The sequence below is a fragment of the Stegastes partitus genome, unplaced genomic scaffold (genome assembly GCF_000690725.1).
Source record: "Stegastes partitus isolate 25-593 unplaced genomic scaffold, Stegastes_partitus-1.0.2 Scaffold292, whole genome shotgun sequence".
Taxonomy (NCBI): domain Eukaryota; kingdom Metazoa; phylum Chordata; class Actinopteri; family Pomacentridae; genus Stegastes; species Stegastes partitus.
Genome location: NW_007578023.1, coordinates 515,181 through 527,217, shown reverse-complemented (window position 1 = coordinate 527,217; position 12,037 = coordinate 515,181). Strand labels below are relative to the sequence as shown.

The window sequence follows — 12,037 nt, the reverse complement described above, 5'->3', positions numbered from 1 at the left end:
GGCACATTGTGTTTGTCTATACATGTTACTGGGATGAAGATCAGATAACATTTTATCACCAATTAATGCAGAAAACCAGTTTATCCTAACAGGTATGCATACTTTTTTTGTGCACTATATATACTACATGACAGGGTAATGAACAGGATAACATAAACACATAGTTATAAGTTGCTTGCCGGCTGTCAGTGATGTGATTTAATTACATATTCCTCTGGTTTACTTGCAGATGAACCTATTCACGCTCTGTTTGTAGATCACGGTATATTTCATCCCACAACATCCTGGGGTCAAACACAGGAAAGCACATATAAGCAAGAAAGAACTACATACTAGTCAAGTGTCACATGCTCAGCATGTGCAAAACACCACATACCGTCTTATGGCCTTGCTTGCCTTCTCTCTGTTTAGCACCACATTGATCTTGTTTTCTAGATCCTTAAAGGAAAACAAGAAATTAAAATAACATCCCAGAGCAAGACAGCCATTTGAAATCGGAAATACATGTGATATGAAAAAATATAATGGTAGGAAAGAGGTCAAACTCTCTTACCTTGTTAATGGTCCTTAGACGATCATTTGAGGCTATCAGTTTCAATATCTCAAGCTGGAAACCAACAGGGAAAATGCTACATAAATAAAATATGAAACTGTATTCACACGTATACTGTCCTGCTTTCATTTGATTTCTAAAGCAGAGAAAAGCTAAACTCCATACTCAGTGTGGTGTAAAAGTCAAGGTGTGCTTTTCATACACTTGCAGGGCAAAGTCATACTAAGATGTTGAACCTTTCACCACCTTTTGATCTTTGATGCGTCTTTCAGTGGCAGCGGTTGTCGCAGTGGGCACCAGCTTCTCCTTAATCTCCTTCTCCAACTGTTGGATCTCCTCCCACGTGTTCAACACTTGAAGCCTCCTGAATTGGACGCCGTCAGTGCGGACGACGGCAGTTTCACTGTCTTGCCGCAGCCCTGACAGAGATGTATCTGTCCAAACATAAAAAAGTCAAGCATTTCTGCAATGTGGAGTGAATAGAGATGGATCTGTACTTGATCCGTACGCAACCTCGCAGGCGTAATAAATCCAGAGCTGATAGTACATGTAGTCTGTTGGCATGATAAAGTGAATATTTGTTCAGTCTGTTCACGTAAGAGACGTATGATATTTAAAAGCTAGCATGTGCACTCGCCCTGCAGGATGATATACTGTAAGCACTCAGATGTGGTTTACTAATGATTAGATATATGTGGTCTTGAGACTTACTTTTCATGTCACCGTCCTCTGGGCTTGTAATAGCTTGGAGGCTCCGCAATTCATTACGGGCTCTGGGGTTAAAAAAGATCAACCATGCCAAATTTAGAAGAAAGTTCAACCCACAAACATAAAAACACACAAATATGTGCTTTGTTTTTAATGCTTGCAGTACCGTTTATTCTCCTCTAGAGCTCTTCTGGCCTCCTGCTCCAGCCTGCAAACCTCTTTTTCAGCATCACTGAATTCCGTTTCACTTATATTGTCATTTCCAAGATCTTTAAGTGAAGTATTGAGCGACTACAGCAACAAAGACAAACACTGTTTTGCCACAAATGCAAAAGATGCTTGACAGAAAAGCTTGTTCTGTGACTATTGCAAAACCAGGTGAGGCTTCATCCTTTTAAACGTCTTAAATGTGCATTCCTCTGAGGTCCATAAACACATTCCGTCTCAAGTTTAGTCAGAAAACACAGGTAGTTATAATCTTACCATTCAACACAGATCTTATTGTAGCAGCTCTGAGTTCAGTTCTTGAAAGATATGTGTCATCGTTGACCCCTTAAACTGTGGATGAACTTTTGGTGCAATTTTGTTATATTACGATAACCTCTATAAAGAAAAAAGTCCGGAATATCAAGGCAGATTTTCTTTTTTGAGAAGATGCTATTTGCTGGCTTTCATTTTTACGCAGTGTAAAAAGAAGACAGACTCCAAATGTACCTAAACTTGACACCCAGAAGGGAATCAACATCTTTGATAGGAAATGAGGCCTGAGACTCACAGCCATGCTTCAGGTCTTCTTCTACTTTCTATTTATGTCTATACTAAATACATCAGAGGCAGTGTACTTTACCATATTGTGTGGAGATGAATGGAAAGTCATCAAGTCGTTGACATACAAATCATAATCAGTCTGAAAGGAAAAAAGAAAACATATTTCACTATGTGTATTTATGACTAAAAATCATCTTCCTCAGCATAACAAAAGCTTCTCAAAAACGAGTACAGTCACAGACATTACAGTAATGGTGGAACCTGGAGACATTAAACCTCCTGGTACAGCTCTTGTGTATAAAATATCCAGGGATTTGTACAAAAAACAATTTCTTAGGCAAACACATATAATATTTTGGACACTATTAAATTACACATGCATAACATGTTGGCATCTTAATGTCAATTTCAGTTTTGCTCCTGTGCAAAATTTGCAAATGTTGCCATGCGTAATTCTAAACAGGTGAATCAGTTTCACTAACAGTGTAAGCAAAGCAATTAGGTGCAGAGAAGAAACCTGCAATGTCCTGAAGGCATTTCTCATGAATGAGCAGTAATGGAACCATTGCCCTCAGATGACCTGCTCCCCGACGCACCAGGTTCTGCTGGTTGCTCTACTTGCGCTCGCTCCACCAGGGACTCACTCTCTCTTGGCACTAATACATCTGACAGCACATGCTAAAAATGTGCTAGTGGGTACAGAGGAAATGGAAAAACCTTAATTTCCCTCAGGATGCGTCCAAATACTGGCGAGCCTTCACATACATCATCAAAGACGTCACTGAACACCGCAAGGCGCTCTCTGCTGGGCCTGCTCTGCGCTGACAACTTACTCAACTCCTGTGCAAGACAGGAACACACAGACACACAGCATTGGCAAGTTAAAATGCATGTCGGAGTCTGTGCATGTCGTTATTCATGCGCAGTCTGCAGGAGTGTTGACTTTAAAAAATGTACATTAGGAAGTCTGTAAATTGCAAAACTAGTTTGTTGAGTCAGTTTGACTATTCTCACCTTTTGCAGTTTCGTCTCATGCGTTTCAGCAACATTTGTTCCAGCCCAGAGATCTGGCTTGGCTAAGATTTGCCTTCCAAGCTGTTGTTTTATTTCTTGCTGGTCTTTAATACTCAGGCCTTCCTGGTCAGAATGGCTCGGGCAAAACTGATGATTGCTCTCCGTATCAGATGAAGAGTTGGACTTCTTCTGAGAACAGGCTCTCAGCTGGGCCGAGGAAGAGTTTAAGGAAGGATAAAGTATCTCAGGTAGCCTTATATCTTCCCTTCTGTCTGCATGTGATGAATGCTCAGCAGATTGATCTTGTCTTGCTCCCAACACCTCAGACTCTACAGTGGTGAACTCTGAGGGAGGCTCTTTTGTTTCCTTCCTCTTTAGATCAGGTAGTGTCTTTGTCTGTCTCTTCTGGAGTGTCAGGGAGGTCGGAGTTTCTTTTAGGCTCTGAGACATCCTCCAGAAAAACTGCTTTGTCTCCCCGTGAGGCCGGTCCAGGCTGCGCGGCCCCAGATGGCCTGAGGAATAGGTCAGAATATCAGCCTTCTGCCCAGCTTCAGCAGCCAGCAGCAGCCTGTGGATGTCACTCCCATAGCTCCAAGACTTTGGCTTACAGCTGTTGGACATGGCTGCGAAGACACATGAGGCAAATGTCTAATGTACTTAGCTTACATGAAGTACAACACATTTCCCTACATTATACAGAGTTTTAATTTCCTACACTACCACATTAATCCATTGAACAATGAACATTAACAACAATGAACTTAGCTTGTAAAAACTAACAAAGAGTCAGTTCTTAGTATTTACGCTTTTACATTCACTTAGTATATTTCTAACAATCATGTTGATGCTTGAGATCTAAACAGACACGCAGGAAGCCTAAATAATAACCTCACCTCACCTTATTGTATTTTTCTTTTCTACAGAATCACGACAAACACAACCAACTTTCTTCATGGCCGCCGCTCTGCGCTTCACTCGGTTGCCATGGAGACTGACGTAAGGGTTGCGTTCAGGGTCTTCGTAATAATCGGACCTGGGAGCTTTCAAGTGAAAGACCAGAAACACAGACAAACAGGTGAGGTTCACGTGTGCAGTGAAGACAGCACTATGCAAACGTTTACATTTGACATATTGAGCACAGTCGGTAAGTTCATGTTTTTAGAAACTTCAGCAATAAACTGACAAGTAATATAAAACAGTTGTGGATATTCATAAAAATGACTTAGAAGTTAAAAATAACTTTTTAATTTCTTTGCAAGCTTTGTTCACTGGGGTTACAATGTTACCGGCATTTGTTAATTTGTAACTTATTTCAAAGTATAAACAACAAACAAACATGAGAAAAACAAAGAAAACAAAGGTCATAGGTTTATAGGTCAGCAAGGTTATTGCAACACAGTCCTTAATATCTGTAGCTATCTCTGTTCCTGTCCCTTTCTCTCTATTCAATTTAATTCCATATACTTCACTGAACATCGGGTTAGCATTACTGCCAATTCTTTAAGGAAGGTGCAGTTGACAAAAAAGTAAAAACACAACATTTTCTTGAGTAGAATAATAAAAAAAACTAATATGAAGATCAAAAGAATGAGACAAAAAAAGATTTTAAAAAACCCAAAAAACAATCCTGTAAACATGTGTTTTGTGTGTGTGTGTATCTTCTGTATGAGAAACTGTGTCATATTCTGTGATGTTTTAATTGTTTATCTCTCATCTTGTGATGTGCAGTTGCATATTGTGTTGCTAGGTATTCCACTTGTTCCTCTCCTAACAGAATCTGTTGTTATTTTAAGAATTACAAGTCAAATTCCTTAAAGTATTACTGTCTCCTATTATTGTATTCGTCACATTTTAAAATGAAGTGCATCTCTGTCTCTACTTCATCTGTCATGCAGTGATCACAAACACATTATTCTGTCAGTAGTGACAACTTCTCGTGGCGTCTTTTCTCTGTGGCTGCATACTGGTCATTGAATCTGTATTTGGTCAGAATCTATCTCTGCTTTATATTTCTGAAAGGAAAGAAACGTTTTGACAATTTAGATTTATGGCTTAGGGCAATGGTTTGGTTCTGGTTTGATTCCTAAAGCATTGCAGATAAGTATCTTTTGTTAATGTAATAATTTGACTGTTTTGTGGTTGGAGAGCAGCACTAGTCTAAGGTTGATCTGTATTAGGTGTCTGATCAGCAAGACCAGATAACAGAAGGAACCTTTTCAGTTAGTCATAATGCAGTTCAGTATTGTGCCACTTATGTCACACTGTGTGTTAAAATATCTTTTTTTGTGTGTGTATGTGTGTGTGTTTTTTGTTTTTTGTTTTTCCTCAAAAGCCACCAAAAGATGGTCAACACCAAAATATGTGCACATGATTTGCAAGAGGAAAACAACTTTTTAGCATCTGGTTACTTTGCAACTGCAAATGATTACACAATTGAACAGCAAATCATCCTTGTTTTAACAAATCATGGAGGGAGAAGAGCTAGTTTTGGAATCTAATTTCACATCAAATAGCACCATCAGCTGATGATTCATTTTTTTTGGTTTCCCTGTTATGAAACATAAAACAAACAGACAACAGAAAAGAGATATATTTGTGGTACCCATAGGGCAGAGAAAATATTGTGATAGCAAGTAGGGAGGCAGCTGACCATGTGTAAAGTGAACATGAGTGTTTGATTTACAGCAAAGCAGCTTGAAAATTCAATAAGTAAAGGCAAGAGCTACTTTAAATCCAAAATCCCAGCTCACTAGAGCTTATCCTTTATATTTGCTGCCTTATCCAACTGCCCTCTGACAAGCTTTTCTGTTTTGAATGTAGTCGCCAAGAGGAGCAATGCTACACAACCTGTTTAACCCTGCAAATAACAGTTGTGTGCAGTGCAATGGAAGCAATGAAGTTTAACAAATTCCCCTTGTTTTTCCATATTTTGTTATTTGTTTTCTGCAGACTGTCACAAATCCTGCACAGACTACTACCAAACAAATTGTGTAAACTTCTGGATACTAGTCTTTCTGGAATCTGGATGCTGCTTCGTAAATACTTTTATCAAACGACCATTATAATCTGGTTATTTGCAATAATTGGGTCAATGTGTGCAAGTAAACACATGATCTTGAGGGTAGCCTAAAGTGCAAAAGCGAGGGAGGAGGAGAAGGAGAGTGAAACTGGGCCTCAGGGCTGCAATGACCAGAATAGGAAAGCACCCAGATGGCAAAGCTGAACACGAGCAGGGAGAGTAACATGTTATGCTTCACTGAAACGAGTAGCATCAAACAGTGGAGTTGGCATTTGCATTTGCGCTGTCCATTTGATATTTAATGTTAAATAAAAGAATGCAATGAAAGATGCATGACGATCCTCAGAACTTTACTTCCAATTGAGGATGTGTTGCCGATAGCATTGTGAAATGCCACACTCCAAATGTTATAGATCACTTCGTGTTTCTAAGGTAATTTAAGAATCATTAGTAAAAAAAAAAAAAAAAAAGGGCACAATAAAAAGCATTGCATAGCAAGATTTAAATTGTCTCATGATCCATGTTTCACACTTCTTTTACTCCATCCAGCTGAATTTAAATTTGCTCTCTAACCTCAGTGTCAGTTTCCTGTTTTTAAACACGATGGTTGATCTGCTGTGGTGGGCGGCCATCTTGTGGAAATGTGTAGGTTTTATTGTTAATCTGAGCAATAACAGCTGAGGAAGATTGGACTATTTCACAGAACCAGTTACCCTTTCATTATAATATATAATATACAGTCAAAGAAAATAGTACACCTATATACACTATCAGAGGTCCAAGAGAGGCTCATGGAGGCCTCTTCCAGATCCATACATGCCTTCAAAGTAAAACTGTACAACTCAGACTTACAGTATCTGCGGCCATTCAGAAGCTGTTTTCATTTTCTTAATTTGTTTATTTGTTTGGCTGGCTCATAAAGCAAAAAAAAAATTGATTGCATGTCATGAAGAGTTAAGTAGAGTGGAAGAAAAAAAAAAGAAGCAAAACAGTGTCTTCAATGAAACACTGATAGGTGACAAATTAAAACCTGAAACCTTAACCCCTACACAGAGAGAATTTGGTGCATTTTGCTAGCATGACTTGGGTCCACTTGTCATCTTATGATGAATTGTCACTGAAAATCAAAGTTGTTTTGAGCGATCACCTTCATCTTATGGATAAACATTTCTATACTGAAGGTCTCTTCCAGGATGTCAAGCTCTCTATCCCTAAGCCACAAGGTCTCAATGAATGCATTGATGTAAATCATATAAATCATATCCTCTGGCTTTCAAAGTCACCAGATCTCAACCCAGTTGAACACATCTTAGAGAATTTGGACCAACGAGCTAGACATTGGTCTCCACAACCATAATCAAAACACTAAATGAAGGAATATCTTTTGGAAGGATGATGTTCATCCCTCCAGTTGAGTTCCAGAGAATCAATGCCATGGTGCACTAATGCTGGTCAGGTAGCATGTGATGGTTCAGCGCCTTACTAAGATACTTTACATTGGGTTTTCCTTTTGTCAGCCATCTGTGCATGGTATTAACAAAATAACATTAGCTAAAAATTGTGGCTACGGTATCACAAGTTTCCTGGACATTTGATTATTTAATAGCATTAAAAAAAGTCTTTGCAGGTCCCGTGTGAGCACAGTCAATGCATCAGACTGCAGTTCTCCCAGCTCATCCAACAAGAAATCAAAGGAAGATGTTCTCACCATTTGCAGCAATTTACCAGCCACAAAGTCTGCGACCAATTTTACTCCAAATTTGAGGAAAATGCGTCAGACAATTGCGGAATAGTTTAAAACTGGATCTACTTACTTTAAGTGGAATAACATGCCGACCGTTTAAGAGTGATGCCTTATCACCCAACACTCGCAGTAAGTTCAACAGTATGGTGGGAAAAAAAAACATGAAATAAATAATGCTCTGGCACAAAGATGTATTTTTCAGGTATTTAATAAAAGTAATTTGGGCTACTGCTCTTACATTTACAGTTGAGACATTCCTCAGTTATTCTGGGTAACAGTAACATGTCTAGACCGTTTAATTTATCTTAATGTTTACTTTGTACAAAACAAAAAGGCCAACATTATTTTTCTTTGTATAAAAAATATAAGTTAATTTAAATTTAACTCTAATTAAGAAAATAACAATAGTAATAATAGCAATAATAATAATGATAAAGATCATAAGCTAAACATAGTGCAGACAATGGGATATAATTGGTGCTGAAAAGTAGAGGGACAGTGCAGTGACTTTACCATGTTGTCAGGTGGGGGGTTGGAGTGGGGAAAGAGACAGTCAAAAGCTTTCTCTCGCACACACATGCACACACACACACTCTCACACAAACACACACACACATAGTGTACACACCCAGACAGAAAGTGCACGACTGCCATTCAGTTTAGCACCATCAGAGCATACATCTCAGTCTGTACAAACTAATTCCTAGATTGTACACAGTATACACCTATTACCGTATATGCAAAATTATATAGAAACTTCAGTTTAGGTGCATGCTAATTGTTGCTCTTGGTTGAAGCTTACTGGAAGCAATTCTGAAAAGTAAGACAGAGCACATCGTGGAAACTGATGGCGCACTAACCCAACATGCCACCACCGAGAATCTGCAACCGACAAAAAACATTCATCAAAATGTACATTCACAACACCTGGGGGGAAGGAGGAGGGAGGGGGGGGGCACAGTACCACTCGTGCGACAAATTATTTGAGCGGTAATGTCAGTCTTGGAGGGACATTGTCCACTGGAATGACAGTTTCAGACAAAATAATTTGCCTTTTGGAAGATCTTGGAAACTCATTTGAAAGAGTCCAAATGTACCCCCTTGCATGGACGTTGGAGAATGAGTGTAAAAGGAGGAGGATTTCTTATTGATGAGGAGAAACTTCAGTCACACGCCAGCAAAAAGTCAAACATTCTCGAGTTGCAATCCCAGAGATAGACATGTTTTGTTTTTTTTTAAACTTTAGCTTAACACATTGGACATTGTGGGAAAATAAGAAGCAGAGCGTTGCTTGTTGTTGACTTCAGTGTCATAAATGTTTCACACTACGGCTTTAATCCTGCAAGAAAACCCGCCTAGTTCAAAAAGAAAGATGCCCCACCATAAAGGCTATCATCTATTGTGATCCTTAATTTAACTTGCTGTGTAACATAACTCATGATGTGATAGTGGTGTGACAAAATAAGAGTGGAATTAAAGTAGTATGCAGTCTTGGCTTACTAAGAATGACTAACTGATGTGTCTGTCTTGCTCTTTTATTTTTTTTGACCTCTGTATCACTACTTAGAATCAGATCTGTTAATCAGAAAGATGTTGATGTACTATGCAGCAGGTTCCTACATGCTTCGGGGTGATGGGCTGTGGGCTCCACTTCAGGCAGAAACATTGTGACTTTCTTGTGACTGTATTCACAAGTGTCCACATTATCTAACTCCTCTCATCACAGTTCTTCCACGTTTGTAGAATATGCTGCGGGGGGATTTCTGCAATCTCCACGTAGAATAGGCTGTATGTCTGTATTCAAGTACTGCAAAGGATTTTTGCTCAAAAAGTAATTAAAAAACATTCTAAAGTCCACCTTCTCAATAAGGCGGCATTACACCATACATCTGCTCTACACATTCCTTCTGTCTCTGGGAATACCTTGCTGAAGTAGTGCGCGTACAATAAACCTACCACAGAAGGCAAACAGTACCATTTCGAAAAAAAAAAAAAAAGCCTGAACTGAAAAGAGGGTTTCACATATCTTAGCTTGTGAAAGGTTCAGAGTAAGGCCTCTGCAAATACAAGACCATAATGGAATCAGCTCAAATAAAGAAAAATCATAAAACAACATTTTAAAAAAAGCTAAAATAAAACAACCAAAACGGCACAAGTTCATTATACCAAATGAATTCCCAAGCTGAGTGGACGCAGGGTGATGGGTTGAAGTCCCTCCCCGACGACTGCCTGTCAGTCTCTGGGATCGGTGAAACCGTCAGTGTTGACACCTCCGTCACCCAATGAGGTAACTGTGTGTTTTCAAAGTCAAGTCGCCTTTTAGCTAATCCGTCTCCTGCTGACACAAGGTGTGGGTTCTTTTCCCCTGACAAAGTTCCAGGTCTGTGGCAGGATTCAGGTTGTATTCCTTTGGTGGGCCAGCAACCACTTTGGTAGTCAGTTGTCCACCTTGACAGGGCCTGAATCACAAGGCCGGCTGGGCACGACATCCTCCACTTCTCCCCGCGCTATTTTCTCCCACTGGCCCAGGTTGTCTCTGCAAACACAAAGCACCAGCATTAAGTTCTGACTCAAAAGACGTCATTCATTACAGCAAAAACATAGCTTAGAATCAAAAATAAGAGGATGAAACCACGTTGGCAAGAATAAAATAACCTTATGAACGTGAATAATAGGACATTTATAAAAATAAAAAAAATAATGTAGACAAGATTATCTGTTATTTTTACATCATTTATCATATTTTACTTTGATGAAGCCACAATCAGTTATATGTTTGTTGCTTATTCCACTGCTGCTGCAACTGTAACAGTGAGCACACAACATTATAACACTGTGCTGCCACAAGGGTGTGCATGTAATATTTACAATGGCATGGATACAAAATTGTAAAAGACAGAAATAAAACAAAAATACTGCAGGAATTATGCAAAAGTGGTAAGCCACAAATAAAGGAATACCCACATATACGTATTATTAGATTATGATTTTTGGGGAGGTCCATATTAACAACAACTAATAGCAACAATCAACCATTCTAAACTGCATTAAACAACAAAATATATGTATTTTAATCGCTTTACCATTACGCAACTCTTAAGAGTGACGCTGAAATGAACAATGGTCAAACAGACGTCACTACGGCCAGGCTGCACCTGTGCAGTTCATTAGTCATCCGCAGTAGTGCTCCCGTCAGTTCCTGTTGTCATGAAGGTAACCTCTCCCCTCCGCGCTATAATCCAGCCTGACATATGAGTGCATAAAGTGCTGGCCTTTGCTGCCATTCTATTCAATTAGCCGGACCTGATGCAGTTTACACGTCTTTGGCAGATCCCACAACAAGCAGCAGGGCTCCACAGGGTCTAGGCCTGCTGCCCACCAAGAGCCCCGTGCTGACGTACGCCCGGGGCTTAAATATTACACTGCTCACTTTGTTTGCATTCCCCGCAGATCAAGGACACATTTTTAAAAAGCAGCAGCAGAGAGGGCAGGCAAGTTTGCAATATGATCCTGCTGAAAAATCCAGAAATAACAATCGTAAATACGCTCTTATCGAATGAGAAAGTGGACATGCCAGACAAGCAATGTCAGAGCACGCGCACTGATGCGTTGAATGAGGAAGAGCAACTGTTCCCAGTTAGTATTTTCACATTATTTTAAATAGAATTTAGTTTTATCTGAATGCTAGAGCGCATATTGGTTTAATCTAATATCAGTACAGCAGCATGTTTTGTTTTTTTTTTGTTGGTATTTTCAGTGGAACGCTCGGAATGTGCGCCTATACACACACACTCCTTATCACCTCTAATCTTATTTGTCTGGCCAGTTGCTGTCGGTCAGACAAGGCCAGCTCACACATCACTTGTTGCACAGCTCCTGTCAGTGCATTTACTGATCTCACCTGATGGCAAATCACCATGACAATGTAGACTGAAGTAACTTTTTGACAGTGTTATTTTTGAGCTTTTTTTTTAATTTTTTTTTTACAAAAAATAAATAATAATTAAACAACAGTCCTAGCTTTTCTCATTCTTAAACATATATAACTGAGAAAAACTGAAGCTTGGTATAACTAACCTGCAGGCTTTCAAAAGAGGACCGGATGGAGGGAAAAGCTCTGCTAGTGTCGTGTAACATGGAATTGCAACAGCATTATAGAATCCCACCTTAAAAAAGAGAAACCAAAAATAATTAGTGAGTATAGTTTTATAAACAATACAAACAGCTTCAT

General features: G+C 39.3%; 2 protein-coding genes across 3 annotated transcripts in view; both read right to left on the bottom strand.

Moving 5' to 3' along the window:
- Positions 1-235: 235 nt before the first annotated feature.
- On the bottom strand, positions 236-3,664 carry LOC103358149 (uncharacterized protein C6orf118). The gene is made up of 9 exons (XM_008282995.1): positions 3,044-3,664; positions 2,747-2,869; positions 2,109-2,168; positions 1,428-1,552; positions 1,265-1,326; positions 800-987; positions 554-607; positions 377-438; positions 236-284 (listed from the first exon to the last, which is right to left on the bottom strand). Exons 1-9 carry the CDS (start codon positions 3,662-3,664, stop codon positions 236-238), a joined length of 1,344 nt encoding a protein of 447 aa, XP_008281217.1.
- Positions 3,665-7,998: 4,334 nt separating this feature from the next.
- pde10a (phosphodiesterase 10A) overlaps positions 7,999-12,037 on the bottom strand; it is a 58,719-nt gene continuing 54,680 nt past the window's right edge. For both annotated transcript variants that reach the window (XM_008282989.1, XM_008282991.1), the window contains exons 21-22: positions 11,884-11,972; positions 7,999-10,342 (exon numbers count right to left, since the gene is read on the bottom strand). In XM_008282989.1, the coding sequence (XP_008281211.1) occupies positions 10,243-10,342; positions 11,884-11,972 (189 nt within the window). In that variant the 3' untranslated portion in view covers positions 7,999-10,242. The remainder of the gene's footprint in view (positions 10,343-11,883; positions 11,973-12,037) is intronic.

Bases quoted from the DNA above. Each gene is read 5' to 3' on its own strand.
- LOC103358149 (XM_008282995.1), bottom strand. From the start codon at position 3,664: ATGTCCAACAGCTGTAAGCCAAAGTCTTGGAGCTATGGGAGTGACATC. The intron at 2,169-2,746 runs GTTTTTCCATTT...TTTTCCTTTCAG, and splicing joins GCATCCTGAGGGAAATTAAG to ACTGATTATGATTTGTATGT. The intron at 608-799 runs GTGGTGAAAGGT...GTTGGTTTCCAG, and splicing joins GACGCATCAAAGATCAAAAG to CTTGAGATATTGAAACTGAT.